The sequence below is a fragment of the Prunus persica genome, chromosome G2 (genome assembly GCF_000346465.2).
Source record: "Prunus persica cultivar Lovell chromosome G2, Prunus_persica_NCBIv2, whole genome shotgun sequence".
Lineage (NCBI taxonomy): Eukaryota > Viridiplantae > Streptophyta > Magnoliopsida > Rosales > Rosaceae > Prunus > Prunus persica.
In genome coordinates, this window is record NC_034010.1 from 6,034,988 (window position 1) to 6,055,986 (window position 20,999).

The 20,999-nt window shown below is 37.1% G+C and overlaps 3 protein-coding genes across 3 annotated transcripts; 1 reads left to right on the forward strand and 2 right to left on the reverse strand.

The window, feature by feature from the left end:
* On the forward strand, nucleotides 6,149-10,727 carry LOC18787562 (putative F-box/FBD/LRR-repeat protein At4g03220). The gene is made up of 4 exons (XM_007220100.2): nucleotides 6,149-6,364; nucleotides 7,567-8,651; nucleotides 9,107-9,280; nucleotides 9,457-10,727. The coding sequence occupies exons 2-4, from the start codon at nucleotides 7,632-7,634 to the stop codon at nucleotides 9,715-9,717; spliced, it is 1,455 nt and encodes a 484-aa protein (XP_007220162.2). The 5' UTR covers nucleotides 6,149-6,364; nucleotides 7,567-7,631; the 3' UTR covers nucleotides 9,718-10,727.
* Nucleotides 14,819-16,326, reverse strand: LOC109947242 (uncharacterized mitochondrial protein AtMg00810-like). The gene is made up of 3 exons (XM_020557165.1): nucleotides 16,069-16,326; nucleotides 14,939-15,906; nucleotides 14,819-14,840 (listed from the first exon to the last, which is right to left on the reverse strand). The coding sequence occupies exons 1-3, from the start codon at nucleotides 16,324-16,326 to the stop codon at nucleotides 14,819-14,821; spliced, it is 1,248 nt and encodes a 415-aa protein (XP_020412754.1).
* Nucleotides 18,072-18,842, reverse strand: LOC109947243. The gene has a single exon (XM_020557169.1). It carries the CDS (start codon nucleotides 18,840-18,842, stop codon nucleotides 18,072-18,074), a length of 771 nt encoding a protein of 256 aa, XP_020412758.1.

Consider the following 20,999-nt stretch of genomic DNA (forward strand, 5'->3'; position numbering starts at 1 on the left):
CCACAAGCCGATATGAGCTGTGCACACATAAGTTAATTAACTAGAAGATCAGCTAGACTGAATTTCTGAAGATTAGAAGAGTTGCAAATTACAATAATTGACTTTGTAAATGTCTTCTTTCTCTCTATCCATCCAGCATGCATGACAGCAGAGTGTACAATAGAATTGCCACAATCTGGCATGTGAATCAAAGCAGGGCCTATTGAATGACCTATAATTTGCTTTCGTTTAACAGCAAGAACACTGTGTGTAATTTTATGCCAGCGAACTAATATGTGAAAGAGTAAATTTTAATCTCAGGTAATTTATCTGGAAGCATTAACTTATGTTCCTTGAAATAGCCAATATTGAGTCCATGAGAGTCGTGCAATGGCTTTGTAGCACAAGTCATTAAGAGTACGTATCTTTGCACCAATGTCTATCGTTTATATGAATTATTGCCCTCGCAGCACCTTGGGAACCGGCATCACTGATCTGGATAAGTGAACTATGAAGATCCAGCCACCGTGGGATTATTTTGATAAAAAGATTAAGTTATGTTGAAATTCATTTAGGAGAAATCTGACAGGAACTTTCATTTTTTATCAGAGCTGATAAAGAGTCAAGTGAAACACTTACATATATGCATCTAGCCAGCCCAACGTCTTTATTTAAGGGGATTTGGGAGGCTATTTTTTAGTATAGACTTTTGTTTTTAAGTATTTGTCCTTGCTTTTTCTGCTTTTTTTTATTATTATTTATTTATAAATAATCATTGCAAAAGAGTTAGAAAACTGAAGATGTGTTTGGCTGTTTACATGTTTTAAAAAAAATAAAAATCATTAAACTAGAATTCTGGCATTACGAGCAGAGAACTCAGCCAAAGCAGCTTTGTCGTTGAAGGTTTAAGGAAATGAGAAAGGATATTAGGATCACCTGCTAGGACCATTTTTGGTGGTGGCTAGGGAAACTAGTATTGAAATTTCAAGGCTGATAAATGGTTAAACCTGAAGGCTTAAAATAACTATCTTGCTCTGGAGCTATAATGTGGGTCTTGCCGTGTGTTATTTTGATTTTGCTCAAAGTTGGATAGGTTCATTAGTTATTGATGACTTGATTGGGTTGTCTCGTCCTCAATCTTGCTTGTGTTAATTTTATGTAGTCGTGTTGTTTGGGGCTTTCTCCTCCCCCCAGTTCAACCAAAAAAATAAAAATACTATCTTGCTAGCCTCTGCATTTATATACTGTTCCAGGAGCTAAGCAGTTTCTAATTGCTATGGAAATTTACTATATTTTACTGTTTTTTTTCTTTCTCTGTTTTCTTCTTCTTGGCATGATTGAAAAGCCAAAAGCTAGAATTTGCATATGAGCTGTATGGAGATCTGAAATTAATTAACTAGAAGATCAACTTGACTGAATTTCTTAAGATGTATGAAAGTGACAGGAGTTGCAAATTACTGTCATTAAATTTGTAAATGTTATTTTCTCTTTGTTGCATGCCTGACAGCAAATTGTACAGTAGATTATGCCACAATCCGACATATTGATTCAAAGCAGAATAGATATACATTTTCAACTTCATGTCAGCATATTAATCTGTGAAAAAGGTAATTTTTAATGGGTTTTTTTTATAACAAAACCTGAGGTTCACAGAATTATAAGAATGCATCTTTTTATGTATATATTTTTTTTTTGGGGATTCGTCGTTCTTAAGGTTAACAGGCATGCTCACAAGTAATTTTTCTAAAAATTTGTTAAATTGATTACGTGACACACATATAGCCCTCATTATATCCAATAATATGATATCATATGGATGAAATAAAAAATACATATTTAAAAAAATAATTTAAAAACAAAAAATATATTCACCACCTCTTCCATCACACACCAATCCTTCACCCCTAGCTGCTGCCCCTCCGCTGCCTCCACCTCTCCATAATTTTTTTTAGGTCAAATTGTAGCAATGGTCCCTGGACTAAGACCAAACTTTATTTTTCGTCATTTATATTGCTAAATTGTTACGGTGGTACTTTAACTATGCCTCTACTTTTAGAAATCGTCATTTCCGTCATCTTAGTCAACTTGTTCGTTAAAAATAAGGGCATATTTGTTCTTTTCATTAATTTTAAATTGATTAAAATGTTTATTAAAAAAAAAAAAAACTCTCTCTCTCTCTCTCTGTCCCCATAGATTTCTTCTCCCCCCATTCCCCATGACCACCACCCACCCCATGAACCCAGAACCGTGCGCCCCCGCCCTAGCCCGCAACTACAGAAAAAAAAATCATCCACAAAACCCAGAACTCTAGAAACTACAGGAAAGAGAAAAAAAATTCATCCACTGAGGCTTGTTTTTTTATATTTCTTTTCTTTCCTTTGTTGTTTGGTTTTCTTGGAGGATTTGGGTCTAATGTGTGTTATTTCATTAAATAGATGGGTATAGGGGAGAGAAAGACTTGGAGCCAAGATTCCACATCTAAAGGAGAAATTGGTGGGCTCTTATGTGGGTTATCAGGTGGGAGAAGAAATTGGTGGGGTGGGGAGAGGAAATCCAGGTGAGAAATCGCCCCCGGCCCCTGGGGGAGGGGGGGTGGGTGGTGTGAGGGAAGAAATCGAGGCTGAGGAGAAGAAATCTTGGTGTTGGTTGGGGGGGGGGGGGGGGGGTGGTGAAGAGAGGGGGGAGGAGAGAGAAGAAGAAATCGGGATGGATGTAGAGATATATATGAGATTTATTTTTAAAAATTTTTGTGTGAAAACACATTTTTGCCCCTATGCCAAGTAGGACTTGTCCATGTCATGTCATCATTTTTAACGGAAAAGTTGGCTTAGATGAAAGAAATGACGATTTCTAAAAATGGAAGCATAATTAAAGTACCACCGTAACAAGTTAACAATATGAGGGACATAAAGTAAAGTTTAGTCTTAATCCAGGGGCCATTGCTAGAATTTAGCCTTTAAAAAAAAAACCATTCATCAATCTATAACAAGAAAATATATTAACCCAATACTAAATGAAAATACATTGACTTAGCTAATTATTTCAAAGCTAGAAAAAGGACATCTATCTCTAATTAAGGCCAAATTGAGTCCACAGAGACCTTCAACTGTAGTTGCTGTGTAAATTTAATATTAGGTAAAACCATATGACTCAATAAATTATCCAAGATTTTGGCATCAAGCGGAAATTCAATTAACATATACATACATACCTTGATAATTAGCCTTCAAATAAATGAACATTTTTGTCTTGAGGATCCATAGGTGAGCTGTCAATATAGAGGAAATAGGTTTCTCTCTCTAACTTTTTTGCACGTTAGAAACCCTAATATGTGTTGTCAGTAAAAAATTATACACAAAAGATAAATATGTGCACTATTATAAGTAGAGAGATGACCAATTAATTTCCTAGTGTAGTGCTAATTAATTACCACCCATCATGGTAATAAAATAGAAAATTATTTTTCTTAATTTGACCAATATGATTATTCAAAATAATATTTATTAAACCAATTAAATAATTTATTTACCACATAGGCCACATCATATGGGCTCCATAGAATATTTATAAAATATTCCTACATGGTGCAAATGATCTTCCACAACTACCATCACTTCATTCTCTTGTGCTTGGCTTTTGCATTTGTAGTTGCTTCCATTTCTGGTCAGTGGTTTTATGGCAGTAGAATAATTAGGACAAGAAGGAGGAACTGTTGTTTCCCAGAATTACTTGGATCTATCATAGTGGCTTTGGGGATGGGGAGAGGTTGCGGGAGGGGAACGCTGAGGAGGAACGGTGAGGGTGGAGGATTGGGGTTCGATGGAGGAGGTGGTGATTTTTTCTTGGTTTTGATTTTTAATTTTTTAAAAGTCTTTTCTATGATTTACCATTTTTAAATATATATTTATTTAATTCACATGATGTCATATCATTAGAGATGTGAGGCCCACATGAGTGTCATGTCATAAATTTAACAGAATTTTGAACAATTTTTTACAACATGGAACTACTTGTGAGCATGCTGGCTAACCTTACGGGGACCACGAATGATATAAAAAAAATGAAAATAAAAGACGCAAGCAAATAGTTTTGTATAATTCAGGAATGTTTATGATTATATAAATAAATAAATTAAAAACAAACCTAATGACACAAATTTATCTAAAAGATACAAATTTTAGAATGGAGATGTTCTTCTCAAACGTGCTTACAAACTTCAAGCTTCTATGCATAATTTATGTCTAAAATCGTATCAAATCCCACTCAAATTGTTGGGTGTTTCGCTTACTTTCATCATTTCAAAGTCAATGTAGCTTGCTTAATTCCAGCAATAATTGATGGGGGCTTGTTCCCTAGCATCTAAGAGCTATCTCCCTTGTTGTCACTATGCCAACAAATGACACTTATTATCAGAAAATTGAGGCTACACATTCAATCTCTCTCAAACAGATTTCAACTTGATCAAAGTCTCTCAACAACCTTCTCGCTTTTTTTTTTGATTAAGAAGGGGGGCAAAGCCCCAAACAAAAACAAACAGACTACACAAACTGGTCTACACAGACCAATCTAGAATGAACAACTCCTAGCAGATCGTCAACTAGATAAGCACTTAACCAACTAGGGGCATGCACAAGAACGCACAGCCCAAGATCCACTTGGTAACTCCAATTAGCCAAACAGTCAGCAACAATATTCATCTCACGGAACACATGCTGAAGGGCACACCTGGGAACCTGCTGCATAAGGTCACAACAATTCCTAACCAAAGCAGCTAAGGGATGCATAGCAAGCATAGAAGGATTCTGGCAGAGGTTTACTGCAATAGCAGAGTCCATCTCAATAGTGAGATTACTGATGCCCTTCTCAATTGCAAGCTTCAAACCAAAGAAAAGCCCCCATATCTCAGCCTCAAGAACTTGACCTTTCCCCAAATTAACAGCAAACCCACTAACCCAGTCACCAAAAGAGTCACGAATGACTCCCCCAGCACCAATGCAGCCAGTAACATGTTTCCTTGAACCATCAACATTCAGCTTAAACTGTCCAGGCTTAGGGGGCTCCCAGGCAACATGGATTTGAACTTTATTTTCTCCTATAGTGCAATTAGGAGATGACTTAATCCACTCTTGGGCTGCCCCGCAGATAACTGTCCAGGCTTAGGTGTCTGTTCCTGCATCAGGTGTGGATTAGAATCAGAATCCATGTCACACTCAGGTTCAGCATTCTCAGAGGCTCGACTTCGCTTAGGCAAGCGATGAGGATTCGAAAAAATTCCAGGTGAGCCTTCCGCCATGACCAACAGTAGACCAAAGGAAAACAGCCAAAATTGAAGGAGAAAGCTGCCTGGAAACCACCGCACTCGGCAGCTTCCAGCAAGAGGCGCTCGGAAACGAGCGAGATCTGAAAAACCAGGAAAAATCTCTCGCGCGTGGGGCGCGTACAAAAAAGCCCAAAAAACTTTCCCTAAATTTTCTTATTTTGTATCTCCGCAACCTTCTCGCTTTTACTTCTTGATTTCCAGTTGATAACTCATGAGAAATCTTTTGTTTATTTGCTCTATCTTCTTCTTTTGTTTACACATAATTTATTTGAGCCCATTCTAGGGCCCAAATAACTTAAAACCAACACACAAGTGCTAAAATACACTAGAACACTTTTTGGGGTGAACAATTTTAGAAAAGTGTTTTTTTTTTTTTTAAATTTTTTTATAAACAATTTCTTTACTACCAAGTTCATGGATTGATGGAAATGATCTGATTGTCTAACAATGCTAAAACACAAAAATCATACATGATCAAATTGGCTAAATCAATAATACATAGACTAAATTGGCAAACTATGTACAATATTTAAGCATTTAACTGTTGAAACAAATAAGATTTTTGGTCCTTATAGTTTATTAGATTTTTCACTTATGTCTCCGTAGCTTCAATTTGAACCCTATAGTTTGATATCTTCGCAATTCAAAGACACGTCCAAAGTTTCATCCAATTTTACAATGGAATAAGCATGTGTTCCTGACATGTAGGAATATCTTAAATGAAATTTTAAATGAAATTAGAAGAAATTTGCCAGAATGGAAACTACATGAGCTGAAGTTGAAAAAATGGCAAACTACAGGACCGAAACTGACCTTTTGCTTAACTTTTTATTTTTGGTCGGCGACGATTCAAGAGATCTAACGGTTGAAATGATCACATCTTTAACGAGCCATTTAGTGGTTGACCCTTCAGTCCCTCAGTATACTTCCTCTCATAATTTTCCCTCTTTCCTCCTAGGCTCTGCTGCCGGCCAGCCATTGCCCTCGCTCTCTCATTCACATCTCATCCACCCTCTATTTATAAAATATGCTTTCGCTTCATAATAGTGCTTCCTGAATTTCGTGGTATGATTTCCTGTTCTTCTTCTTCTTTATCATTTTTGCTTGTGTTGTTCTGTGTGGTTGGTTGGCATCAGTTTAAGATTTTTTTAATTTGCAATTGCAGTTGTAAGGCTGCTTCATCTGGGTTTGATTTTGTTAACTAGGGTTTTTTGAGCTGTGATATCTGAAATTTGTGATGATATTTTAATAAATGTGTTTATTACATATGAAAATTTCCTTGAAGATTGATAATGGGTTTAGTGGATAATATTAGAAGAAAGATTCAACAAAGATCTAAACGAAAAAAAAGGCCATAACTCAAGATGGGTTGTTCTTTTGGCGAAAAATTTCACTGATGCATAACAGATTTCAAGAGAGTGTTACCTCATTCACAAACCTAAGTGACATCTCATCAGACCCTTTGTTATTAGCTTGGAGATTAGATGGATTCCCAAATTGGAGAGTGAGACTTGGGAATAGATAAATATTAGAGAGATTAGAGATTGAGATTTTGGAACAGGGAAGGGAGAGAGAGTTTCCTTTCTATCTTGTCTGTTGTAGCCATGATGTTACTGTTTTTGTTTGCTTTAAATCCCTCCCTCCAGCCCTTTACCTACTTTGTATTATTAATAATACAAGTAACACTAAGGCCAGCCAATGAAATGCTTTTTGTCAGAATACTCTATAAAGGGTAATCAAACCAAAAACACTGATTGAAAATTTCATTTTTGTTTTGGAGCAAATTCATAATATTCTAATAAAACATTGAACATGGGAACACCATTGAAATTTTTTGGTAGTACTTTACAATTGCTCAAAAGAAATTTAGCACCACCGAAAGATCACTTAGAGAAACTAATGTAAGAACAAAGTCAGAGATCCCCAGATTTTCACAGGACCTAATAGGTGTTAGAATTATCATAAAGAGAAATAGTTAGAAGCTATCAGAAAGTTGCTAGAAATATCATAACAATAAACTATTAGAATAAGGTAGCATACACTTTTTTTTAATAAAAAAGATGAACACAACAATTTGAAAATTTGGTGCACTGAAATTCTTCTTAATTATTTGGTTTTTCACGTAGAGGAAGCTCAACAAAATTACCTGTTCAATTGGATAGACTATGAATTTGAAATAATTCTTAATTTTTTACTTCATTTTTTTTGTGTGTGCTTAGAGTAGTATAAATACGGTGAGGTTCAGTTATGTTCTTTTAACATTGCAGGAGAACGATATTCCTTGTAGCTCCACCTCCGCTTCCAACAATCCAATATAAAAAATAAATAGAGTATGATGTTACAGAAGAAGCTACGGTCAACTAGAAGTTTTCAAGCTGAAGGAGCTTTTAGTGAGGGTATAACAGACAGATTCAGTAATCTTCCAGATGAAGTTGCTCATCTTATTCTTTCCTTCCTCACGTTCAAAGACCTCACTCGAGTGGGTACTGTGTCCAAAAGATGCAGAAGATTTTATGTATCAGCGCCGTCAGTGAATTTTGATGAGACTCAGGCAAGAACCAACCAGAAGCAAGTAGAGTTGATGAGTTCTTTGGATCGGTACTTGTTTCATCGTGGTGATAATAAGTTGCAGCGTTTTTCCGTTTTCTGGAATTTCTTTAAAAGCAAAAGTGTAAGTAAGCTTTCTGATGAGCATTTTCGGATAATCACGTGGATTCATAATGCAGTAAGGTGTAATGTTGAAGTGCTTAACCTTTATTTCTTAGCACTCCATACCACCATGTTTGCGTTGCCTTCTTGCGTTTTTCTTTCTCAATCCTTGAAGTCTCTATCAGTTTGCTGTTCCGGGGTGATTCTTCAAACACCCTCCTTATCTTTTTCATGCAATCTCCTTTCCTTGAGGTTGACTTGTGTTAATATAGTAGATGAGAGTTTCTTTAAATGGATCTCATGTACCTGCAAATGCCTTAAGGAAATACAACTTTTTCGCGTTACAGGGATAGAACGTATCACCATTGAAAGCTTGTCTTTGGAATTATTCGTGTTTGTTTCAGTTTGTGGTATTAAACTCCTCCATCTTAGCATCTCTGGTGAGAAACTTGAAGAAATAGAATTAGATTGGGAATTTGATGCTCGTCCTGACAGCCGCTCATTAAATATTTTTGCGCCAAATCTTAGAAAGTTGAAATGGGAAGGGAAACTGTTGAATGGCCAAAACCTCGGGAAGTTAATGAGTTTAGAAAAAGCTCAGATTTTTCTGGAGCCTGAAGTAAATGACTTTGACAATTTACATGCAGTTTGTAGCAGTTTGTGCAAGGATAAAGTTCTTATTCTAAACGAGAAGACCATTAAGGTAAAATCACAATACTCATTCCTCTTTGTAAAAAAACAACTTATTTTACAATTTGAATCTTTTAAAAGGATATTACAGCTTCTGTATATTGTGACTTGAGAGTTTTGTATAATGTTGATGGTATTACATGATATTGGTGACACTAATTGATGGCATATTACTTATATAATGTTCACACTAATCTTCAATTTTTCTTGAATGCCATTTATTTGGTTATCACTTTGAAACTGAGTCCTATGTTGATAATTTTTTAATTTAATTATAAATCAACGTAATAAAACTGGAAAAATGAAGTAAAACGAGTAACATGAGAATTCAAACTGTTGACCAAAAAATGATTATTAATCTAGTTTTCGAAAATATATTGCATTTAATAAAACACTATTACTTTTTTCTTTCGTAGGGTTGGTTTCTTGTCCTCTTTCTATTTAAGATTTTTTGTTGAAAAATTGCAGGCTCTGCACAAGGAAGGTTCCATGCCAGCATCGTTAGATATTTTTCATTTCGGTATGCATTTTAGTTGCTTGAATGATGCCCTAGTTCCAGCAGTGGCCTGTCTTCTTAAAGGAATGCCTAATTTGAATACCTTGAATATAAAGTCTAAACCACCCAGAGGGCAGCCTTGCATGGTAAGTGAGATTTTGTGTTGCCTTTTAACCACCCTCTTTCATTTATATTTCCTGGTGTCATTTCTTCAAGTAGTTGTCTTTTCTCATATTCAAATATATTTTATTTTATTTTATTTTTACAACACGATTTAGTAAATTTCATTTGATTTTAATTTGTTTCCTTCTTCCCTTTCCAGTCATCTGGGTTTGATATGGGATACTGGAAATTGCAAAACTTTGCTTTCATTTATCATCTTGAGGAAGTAACTATTGAGCTCTCCAATGGGTCTAATGAAATTGAGTTTGCGCGGTACATTCTCGAGCATGCTGTGAATTTGAAGAAAATTGTCATTCTTTTTCAATCAAGATCCCAACAATCTAATGACGTACTAGGGAAGGTAAGCAAATGCAAGATGATCTCGACGCCCATTATTGTGATTCGGGGAACTGTTCAATGATGAAAAAGCAAGCATGCTTGTTCTTTTTGGGAAACTATACTTTCGAAATGGGAATTCTTGATCTTGCTGATGAACAGAACCTCACACAACTTTTGGAAGAAGTGACTGCAGCTGTCAAGGCTGATATGGAAGAGATCAAAAACCTCCTTCTTGATCTTCCGGACCTCAATAAAGAAACCAAGTCTTCACAGTGCTAAAGTTCTTATACGGTTGATAGATAGAATTAACAATGACATGGTTACTATTCTGAGGAAAGCAAAAAACTCGAAGCAAGGTGGGAATTGCTAGATCACTCTAACATGGCTAATTGAAATGTATTCTTGCTCTACAAGGAAGGAATCCCTGTTGATCGAATGAGGATTTCGGTGTCTAATGGTTCGAGAATTAAGCCAGGAGGGATAATGATTAATTTGCGGTTGATAGAACAGATTGTTAATAGAGTACGAAAAAGGTCTCAAGAGTAGGTATTTCAGTGCAACATGGGAGGAAGCAAGGAAATGATTGATAAGCGGGCAGGTCAAAGTTTTTTGAACTGAAGCCAGAGCTGGTAATGGAGAATCAGGAAAGGCATAAGGCCTTAAAGGACTTACAGACGGATGTGTTCCTAAGCATTGCTGTTTTGGTTGAAAAGCAAAGCGAAAGGATGGATGATATTGAACTGAATGTGGCTGGTGCTGGGGTTTACACTAATGGAGGAACTAATGCACTTTTTTGATGCTAAGCAGATGAAAAGGAGAAGAGGAAGATGGGTTTGCTGGATTGGATTGGGGTTTTGGCGTTGTTTGTGTTGCTGGTATGCTGATTTCTACCTTAGCTTCTTGAAATTTTGTAGTGTGGCTGTGATTGTTGTTCTGTAGTGGAGTTTTGGTCTGTAGTAATATACTGGAGTGAGTTTATTATACTGGCTGATTGATGGAATCATTGCATTCGTTACTTCTGTAATCTAGGATGCAGTGTTTGGTTATTTCTTTTTGTATCCATAAAAGCTGATATCTCTCGCGATTTTCTGAGTTTTAAGTTTCGAAAGAAATTCCTGAAATATATTTACTAATTCATGTGTTTCAAGCTCTGGTAGATTAAACTTAAATACTTGGAGCCAATGTTGTCCCGGAAATTTGCTGCACAAAACAGGGGTTGAAGTTGGCATTTAAAACAATGTGATACACATTACACCTTTTTATTGGTCTTTGTTGAACGGAAAATTTTCACAAAAGCAATTAGCCAAGAATTTGACTTGGTTTAGAATTGAATTTGTTTTGTCCCTGCAACCTTATCAAGAAAAAAAATATAAAAATAAAATAGATGTATTTCGGTGGTTTTGAAACACCAAGAGATAAGTATCTCAGTTAAGAAGTGGTCATAGGCTTGAATTCAAACTCATCATAAGATAGCCTCTATAAGAGGCATGACACGAAGAAAAAAAAAAAAAACAGAAAAACGGAAAGGATGGCAGAGAAGAGAACGGTGGGAGGAGAGAAAAAGGAAAAGGAAGGCAGAGAAGAGCCATTTCAAGGTAAAAATACTAGTTTCATGGCACAATTTTCTGATCTTTGCTCAAGATTTCAGGTTCTGTTCAACTCAAGAGTTCCTGCCCATGATGATTTCTATCATCATAAAAAGGGTCAGTAATCTCTCCAAGGATCAAACACCTCCAGGACATCCAGCTATGGATTGACAGTCAAGATGATTGTAATCATCATGAGGTCAAGTCCTGATATGCTCCGAGGTGCAGCTCCGCTCTGACGCTTCCAGGATGTACTCAACATCCAACTCACAAGCACTCCGTAAGGATGGCTTATCATGATGGGCTAACCATCACAAAATCAAATCTGGTGGCTTTGCAAGGAAAGCACGAACTGAGGTTTGTCTTTGACGTGGGTTGTGCCGCAGAGAGATAGCAGACAAAGAAAAGGAAGAAAAAGTTAACGAAGGCATTCACTCAAATACCAGTCATGGTACCGACTGCCTTTTGTCCTCCAATGACAACAAGACAAGTTAATTGTCTTTTAAATGAAAGCTGCATACATATCTGCAGTGGGAAAAAATTATATCTGCTGTTTACACATCAACAGAAAAAAGCCTGCGAAGGTGAGCCCCTCCACATGAAAGCTAAAGAAAAAAAATCAGCCATGCTGAAAAAGCAAAACAAAATGAAGAGTTAAGTGTGGTGGTGAACCCACCACTTGCGAATTCAAAGGAAGAGGACTTCTTCCTCTTTGAGTTGCAGCAGAGTAAGGAAAAAAAAAAGAAGTCTTGGACTTCACGGACCTGCATGTCCAAAGTGAATCCAAGATTATGAAAAAGGGATGGGCTGCAACTCTACATACAGCAAAACAAGGAATTTGAATTATGAGTCCAAATTCTATTGCATGAAGCTTACGATAAAAAAAAAATGGTGTTGCTGTGGGGCTGGCGCAGTACAACACGTTTCTCAAGACCAATTCAAGATGGCTGGGTCTCTCTACGATGCCTTCAAGCATCCAAATGCCAAGCAAGATTGTCATGATGATTCCAATCATCATGTGGCTTTGCTGCTCAAATGCTCCCATCCCAGGATGCCTTTAGCAATACATGGCAACAACAACGAAAGGACAATAAAATGTGGTTGAGCAAATTGGTTTTCATTGATAATCTGAGTAAGTAAACTTGCTGAAGATACTAGTGGCTGCATATGCAAGATTTTAGTGACGCATAAAGCATAAAAGCTAAAGGAAAAACAGAAGTGCCTCACGCTTTGCTTGCAAGTCCATTTAAAAAGGACCAATGATTTGCTCCAAGTTTCATCCTCAACTGTCATTGTGCAAGTCCTACTTGGACCAAGACTCATGAAGTCTTTCAAGTCCCTCACATCACTTTTGGGGACTGCAACAAATGAAAACAAAGTGTCCAGGCACTTGTACTCCTTTGTCTTCCAAGGGACGAAGACGTGAGTTCACTACTTGCAGTACCAAGCTATGCAAGTAAAAGCACAAAAGTGTTAGCAAAGGTTCACGAGAACTAAATCAATTGACGGTCAAGAAGGCTCAATAAAATGCTTACGACATTCAGGTCTATCTGCCTCAATTCTCAAATGCAAGATGGCTACTAAACATGCCCACAAAATCTCAACAAGAAATATGGGAATCAATCACTGTGGCAAAGAAGCTATGTCAAGCGACTCAACCATACTACGACCGTGACTCTAATCCAAATAAATGATTGGTCATGTTTCGAGCTTCAAGCTCACTCTCAAAAGTTACCGAATGGGCATCAATATGGATTAACGGGTTTGTCAATCACAAGAGCCCATTAATTTCAAGTCCTTCAAATCATGTATGGATACAAATGCATGTGCCAATGATCAAATTAAATTAGTGGGTTCATCAAAATTACCCATTAGTTTTCTTTGATATTGACAATAAAAAAATGGTACAAAACCATTCCATTATTTCTCATGGGTCATCTACCCATGCAAATTCCAATGAGATTAATTTCAAATCTCTCAAACACAAATTTTCAATTAGTGGGCTACACTTACCCATTAATTTCTAATTCTTCTCATGGGTCATCTACCCATGAAAATTCAAATGAGATTAAATTCAAATTTCTCAAACACAAATTCTCAATTAGTGGGCCACACTTACCCATTAATTCCCAAATTTTGGAACTACGTCGGTTTGATCCCGTCAAGGGTACGTAGGCAGTCTAACATCCCAATAGACGCAACCGCAATCAAGTATAAATCTCTGGTTTATCTTAACCAGATTTCGCCAAACACTTTCCCAAGGGCAATTGTCAATTTTTTTTTGGGAAAATTAATGGGATAATCAAAATTACTCATTATTTTTCTTGGACATTGACAACCAGAAAAGTGGTACAAAACCATTCAATTCTTCATGGGTCATCTACCCATGCAAATTTCAATGAGATTAAATTCAAATCTCTCAAATTCAAGTTCTCAATTAGTGGGCTACACTTACCCATTAATTTCCAATATTTCCCATGGGTCATCTACCCATGCAAATTTCATTGAGATTAATTCTAAATCTCTCAAATACAAATTCTTAATTAGTGGGCCACACTTATCCATTAATTTCCAATTTTTCCCATAGGTTATCTACCTATGAAAATCCCCAAACGCAATTGTCAATGTTTAGGGAAAATTAATGGGATAATTAAAATTACTCATTATTTTTCTTGGACATTGACAACAACGAAAGTGGTACAAAACCATCCAATTTTCCATGGGTCATCTACCCATGAAAACTCTAATGAGATTAAATCCAAGTCTCTCAAACAGAAATTCTCAATTAGTGGGCCACACTTACCCGTTAATTTCCAAATTCCGAACTACGTTGGTTTGATCCCTTTGAAAGGGTACGTAGGCAATCTAGAGATTCAATCTAGATGCAACCATCCCAAATGCAATCCCATATCGAATCCCTGGTTTATTCAGCTAAATTCACTCAAACACTTCTCAATACAATTCAAATCAAATTTCCCTCGCAATGAGTCATTTATTCATTGCGATTCTTTGAACTACGAGTGGCTTGATTCCCGCAAGGGATACGTAGGCATCCTGAGGTTGGACTTGGGAGAAGTTGCAAAACCAAACACAAACGTTCTGTTTCTTTATGATGGAATCAAAGGGTGTTCCCTTGAAGCAAGGGATTGTAATTAAGAGACTTGCGTCTCGAATGGGTCGAACCTAAAATAATAAAACCCCGTTATTTAATTAGTGGTGGTGAAATTATATTAGGAGGATCACATTTTCCTTTAACAGTCTTAACAAGAGCTTTTCTTGCAGGAATGTTTTCAAGAACTTATCAGCCTTAAGGCTAAAAAAAAAAATAAAAACAAAAACAAATTTAACTCTCCACTCTGATTTGTTCGATTTGAGGAACTAACAAGGTGGGAGGTTTGTAGGTGGAGGCAAAACAGAGTGATCCGAGTCCTTCCCATTTTCTACCACAAAAGCAGTCTTCAAACCCCAGCTAGTATGGAGCTCCAAGTGACAGTGCATGAACCACACACCTAACGTGTGTGTATGACACTTGGCAATTTCCTACAGGCCTTTTAGTCACAAAATTCTCTCAACCGTAAAAGGGACCTAAACTGTTACTTAGTCACAACCAGCTGCAAAACTGTAAAATTAAATCAGTAAAACCAATTTACACATCAACACACCCTTTCCAAAAGGTTTACTGATTTCACACCTAGTAACTCTCTCAGACAACAAAACCTTTCCCTTGGCAATGCATTCGTGAAAATATCTACAACTGAATCTTGACCTTTGCAATAGATCAGATCTACTACTCCTTGAATTGCATCTCTGATGAAATGGAACTTTCTTCCTATGTCCTTTGATCTTTGATGGAACGCTGGATTCTTAGAGATTGCTATAGTAGACATGTTGTCACACATGATTGGTGTAGCTTCTATTTGCTCTTCTCCAAAATCACCCAGCACAAATCTTAGCCAAATTTCTTGAGTTGTTGCTTCAGCAGCACTTACATATCCAGCCTCTGCAATTGATAAAACAACACTGTTTTGTTTCATTGAGACCCAAGAAAATGCTCCACTGCCAAATGAAAAAGCATACCCAGATTTGCTTTTCATATCATCCTCTGAACCACCCCAATCACTATCACAAAATCCAATCAACATAGCTGGCTTTCCAGACTCATATTCAATGCCAAAATCCAGAGTTCCTTGTACATACCTCAGTACTCTTCTTGCAGCTCCAAAATGCTTCTTTGAGGGACCATGCATAAATCGGGCAAGCAAACTAGTTGAATACATGATGTCAGGCCTAGTTGCTTTTAGATACAGCAAGCTTCCCACTATTTTTCTGTAGGTCTCCTCATCTACAAGTTCACCTTCATCTTGTCTTTTGAGTTTCTCTGTTGGAACCAATGGTGTGCTCACTGGTTTGCAATCCTTCAAAACACATCTGTCAAGCAAAGTCTTGGCATATTTCTGTTGATGAATAAAGATTCTCCATTCTTTCTGGATTACTCCCATTCCAAGAAAGTGATGCAACAAACCAAGATCAGTCATCTCATACTTGTTCATCATATCCTCCTTGAACTCTTCCAGCATCTCACTGCTGCTTCCAGTGTACACAATGTCATCCACATATATTGACACAATGACTGTACCAATACTTTCTTTGGTCTTCACATACAGTGTAGCTTCACTTATGCTTCTCTGAAATCCATACTTGAGTATATGAGTATCAATTTCACCATATCAGGCCCTTGGTGCTTGCTTCAAGCCATAGAGAGCCTTCTTTAATTTATAAACCTTGTCTTCTACTCGCTTAACTTCAAATCCTTTAGGTTGCTCGATCTAGACTTCCTCCTTCAGTACTTCATTTAGAAATGCTGATTTAACATCTAATTGAAAAAGTTTCCAATTTCTTTGAGCTGCCAAAGCAATTAGAGTTCTAATTGTATCTAACCTTGCCACTGGAGCAAAGGTTTTGTTGAAATCTACTCCTGGCTTTTGTGTGTATCCCTTAGCTAGAGGACGTGTCTTATGCTTTTGGATAGAACCATCAAGATTTAGCTTTGTCTTGAAGATCCATCTTACACCCACAACTGGTTTGTTACCAGGTCTTTCAACCATCTCCCATAGAATTCTTTTCAATCATTGTGATCTCTTCCCTCACAGCTTGATTCCATGCCTCATCTAGAGTTGCTTCAGCAAAGTTTTCAAGTTCCATAATATTTTACACTGTGCAAAAACTTCATTTAAGTTCTTCCACTTCAAGGGTGTGTGATCATAGAGCTCAGATGTTTCAATCTCACAAGGATTTGGTCTTGGTGAAGCTTGTCTCTTCTCTTGGGCTGGTGTAGTGACTATATTTGGTGATGATCTAACACTTGGTGATTTTAGAGCTTGATTAGGTGATTCAAACTCCTCCTCGCATTCAATTATTCTTGCTTCCTCACTATTGTCCAAGGAATTGACGTGTGCACTTCTTCATTTGCTTCCCAATTCCACAGAGATTTCTCGTCAAATAGTACACTTCTTGACACTATTACTTTCTTAGTTCTCAGAATAAACACCCTGTACCCTTTCTCACAAGTTCCATACTAACAAAGACTCCCTTCTCACTAGTTTCTTCCAATTTATGCCTCAGCTGAGATGGAATATGAGTATAGCAAAGAGAACCAAATACTCTTCACTGAACGCCTTAAAAAGAGTTTTATTCTTGAGAGCACTTGTAGGGCACCTATTGAGAATGTAGACTGCAGAGTTAACTACTTCTCCCCATAACTTGATAGGCATTCTCTTTTCATAAAGCATTGTTCTAGCCATCTCCACAATGGTCCTATTCTTCTCCTCTACAACTCCATTTTGTTGAGGAGAATAAGCGACTGTTAATTGCCTTTCAAGTCCCAAGTCTTCACAAAACTTACTGAATTCAGTTGAAGTGTATTCACCTCCTCTATCCGATCTTAACTTCTTGATTTGAAATCTACTTTGCAACTCCACCATGGATTTAAATCTTTTGAACATTGAAAATACACTTGATTTGTGTTGCAAGAAGAACACCGAACACATCCTTGTATGATCATCAATGAAAGTGAGGAAATATATGTTTCCTCCAAATGTAATGACCGGCATCGGGCCACATACATCAGAGTGTACCAACTCCAAAAGTTGTGAAGCTCTCCACACTTCATTTTTGTCAAATGCTTCTTTGTGAGCTTTGCCCTTAGCACATCCCTCCCAAACATCTCCAAAATTTTCCAACATAGGAAGTCCAAGCACCATTTCTTTATCTTGTAGCATCTTCAGGCCAACATAGTTTAAGTGACCAAATCTTCTGTGCCATTTCCATGAGTGATCCTTATTGCATAAAAATCAAGCTAATATATATATATATATATATTTTAAACCAGTTCTTCCGACCTGAAAAGCGCACAATTTACCCTCCAAAAATGACCTTCTCCAGTCGGGGAACGCATGAAATATTTACGTAAACCAAGTAGGTCCTTGAGCGGATCCCACATTAGCCCCAAGTTTCTTCTTTCACAACAACCATGGCATGACTTATTATAGGATTCATCTTTTTCACTCACCATCAACAGGAAAGGACAGTGTGGCTCTACTCCATCTCCTGTGGCTATTTGTCTGATTGCATTGGATGACTTCCTGCTTGGCTTAGGAAAGATGCTTTGTCAAGCTCCCGTGCCTATAGGCAAATACACACCGCTTGACTCATTGTACAAGGACACTCTACATAAGCCTCAATAAATCCATACAAGTTGGACAATTCCATGTCAAGGATTACTTTCATTATGACTACACATTGCTTTTAAGACGAATGCATGTTACGAAATGCAGTGATACAAAAACTCTTTTTATCCAACTGCTGCTCTATTTGCTATCACTAGGTTCATGAATTCAAACTTCATAGGAAAGCATCTATTTCCTTTCATTGAAACATTAGCCACTAGCTCTTTCAACTCCCTATTAGCATATATGTTCACCATAGAGTCACCAAATAGCAGCCAATAGCCATGTTCAATCATTTGCCCAACACTTAAAAGATTTTCATCTAAGCCTAGCACAATCATCACCTCTTGTATATATCTAGGACCATTCTTCAACTCAATCACATGTGTCCTCTTTCCAGAAGCTTGAACTAATTCCCCTATTCCTATCTTCATCTTGCACTTCAAACTCCTATCAATGTTAGAGAGCAGTGATTCGTGAGATGTCATGTGATTACTGCACCTACTATCAACATACCAAACACCAAAGTCAGTTGGTTTTGAAAGCGAGTGAGAGGCATAGAACATGTTGGTTCTCTCCGATGCTTGATTCTTTGCAAAATGTGCAATTGGTCCAGACTTGTTCTGTATATTTCTTGTGCAATTTCTAGAAATTTGACCAAACTTGCTGCATCTGTGACACTTGAATTTATCCTTGAACCAACATTCACCATAGTACAGCTTGTTGCAGTGCTTACAGGTTCCCTTGTTCTGATCATTCCTCCAATTTTCATTCTTCCAGTTTTGCTTTCCACCTGAATTGGGTTTATCCTCCCACTTATTTCTTTTAGTCTTCCAATTCTTCTTGGACTGACCACTACCTGAAGAGGATGAGGAACTGGCTCCCTTCACACTCATAGTAGCAAACGCCTTTCAACAGTATTCTCAGAGTGCCTCTCAAGCCTTTGCTCGATCGCATTCTGGGTTGCCACAACTTCCCGCACTTCTATTGCATCAAGATCCTTGGTTTGTTCAATGACAGTGCAAACAGGGTCATAAGTCTTGGTAAGACTCATCAATAATTTCTGCACTATTCTGTTCTTAGATAACTCTCCTTCAAAGTTTTTAATTTGAGCACCCATGCTCTTTATTTCATTTATCAATTCAAATAATCTAGTCAAATAAGTAGATAGAGATTCATCTTCACGCATACGAGTATACTCAAAAACTCTTCTCAAACCTTGTACTTTGACTGACCTTACACAATCATCTCCTCTGTATTCTTGCTGTAACAAATCCCAGGCTCCTTTTGTAGTCACCTCATATGAAATTCTGGGAAAGAGCTCATCTGAAATAGCTCCTTGGATGAGGTCCAGTGCTTTTGCATCTTGCTTCAGAAGCTCAGACAACGCCGACTTGTCCGATGTCTTCGTCTCCTTCATCTTGGCTTTTGGATCTGGAGTTGGTACACCTTCTTCAACCAGATCCCATACAATCTAAGGATCGTCGTCATTCTAATCCTCCAGAGCAAATAGTTTTCTCCATTGAAAATTAGAGTTCGTGACTCCCTTCCAACCGAACCAGACATATGAGACTAAATCGATTTAGGTATGAAGATTTTGCGTTGAAATCTTTGAATACTTTCAGCGAAAACAATGCCCAGATTCAAGATCGAACCTGGCTCAATGATACCATGTTTTGGATTTTAGGAAGGAAAGGGAAGGACAAGAAGAATGACGGCAAAATTCGATATTTCAGACAAAATGAACACGCCTGATGTAGTGCCCGATTTGGGTACTGTAGCAATTGTTCTTGCCCGATATTTATAGAAATGAATGCACTGGCTCATGTTGAGCTCAGCTACACACACATACACACACACACACACACACACACACACACACACACACATATATATATATATATGTATAAACAGTTACATCCAGATTAGTACAAAATTGATCTGCCAATGTGTGTATGACACTTGGCAATTTCCTACAAGCCTTTTAGCCACAAAATTCTCGCAACCGTAAATGGAAATTAAGCTGTTACTTAGTCATAATTAGTTGTAAAACTATAAAACTGTAAAAGTAAATCAGTAAAACCAATTTACACATCAACAGGCATGCCCATCTGCCCAGACATTGCGACATTGCTTTAGTCCATGCCTGAAAAATTCCACCAGATTAATTAATGTTAATTAATAATTAAACCCAAATGCTCATATTAATTTCATGCTGCTATAATCATATAAATTCACATATAAATATATCATACCAGTGAGTTGACATGTTATATTGTGCATGGCTGGTGACATTAACAAGAAGTGTATCTCCTCTGGCATAAACTGTAGGTCTAGGGAATATCCCATTTACTGTAATAATGGGCATAGAATGGCACAACCTGCTCACATTCTTCACTTGAACCCAAAAATAGATGTGGAAATAAATAAATAGATTGTAAATACATCATAACATCTATCTATAGTTTGCCATTATGGCCAACGGGGTCTAGACTAGTGGATCTCAAGTTCGAACTCCCATGGCACTTTGATTGTGTGTGAAAAATCCTCATTTCCGGGTGTTTAGACTATCGCTTGTTTTTTTTTAATTTTTATATATTTAAATTTGCAATTATGAAGTGCTCACATCAAATTGGTATGTCTTCAAAGCAGCTCTTGCTGGAGTTAAAAAGAACCCAACTAAACATAACAAGAAAAGTGCAAAACCGCAGCAGAAATTGTCAGGGCCGGCCCTGACATTTTGGTGGCCCACGTCCAAAACTTAAATGAGGCTCTTAGTATATATGTTTTTTTAATTATTTAATTATTTATAGTACTTTGCTCATTCCTTTTTCATTTTATGAATAGGGGGCAAAGTCCCAGAAAACAACTAAGCCTGCTTAAATAGAATAATTCCATTCAACTAACAAAAAAGAAAAAATCAAAAGTACATGATCCATAAACAACAAAAATCATATTTAGGCTCTCATAGAGCTTCTAAAATTTCAACAAAACAAAACAAAAGTTCTCAAGTAGCTTAGTGGCTCTTCAATAGGGCTTAGTTCTCAAGTGGC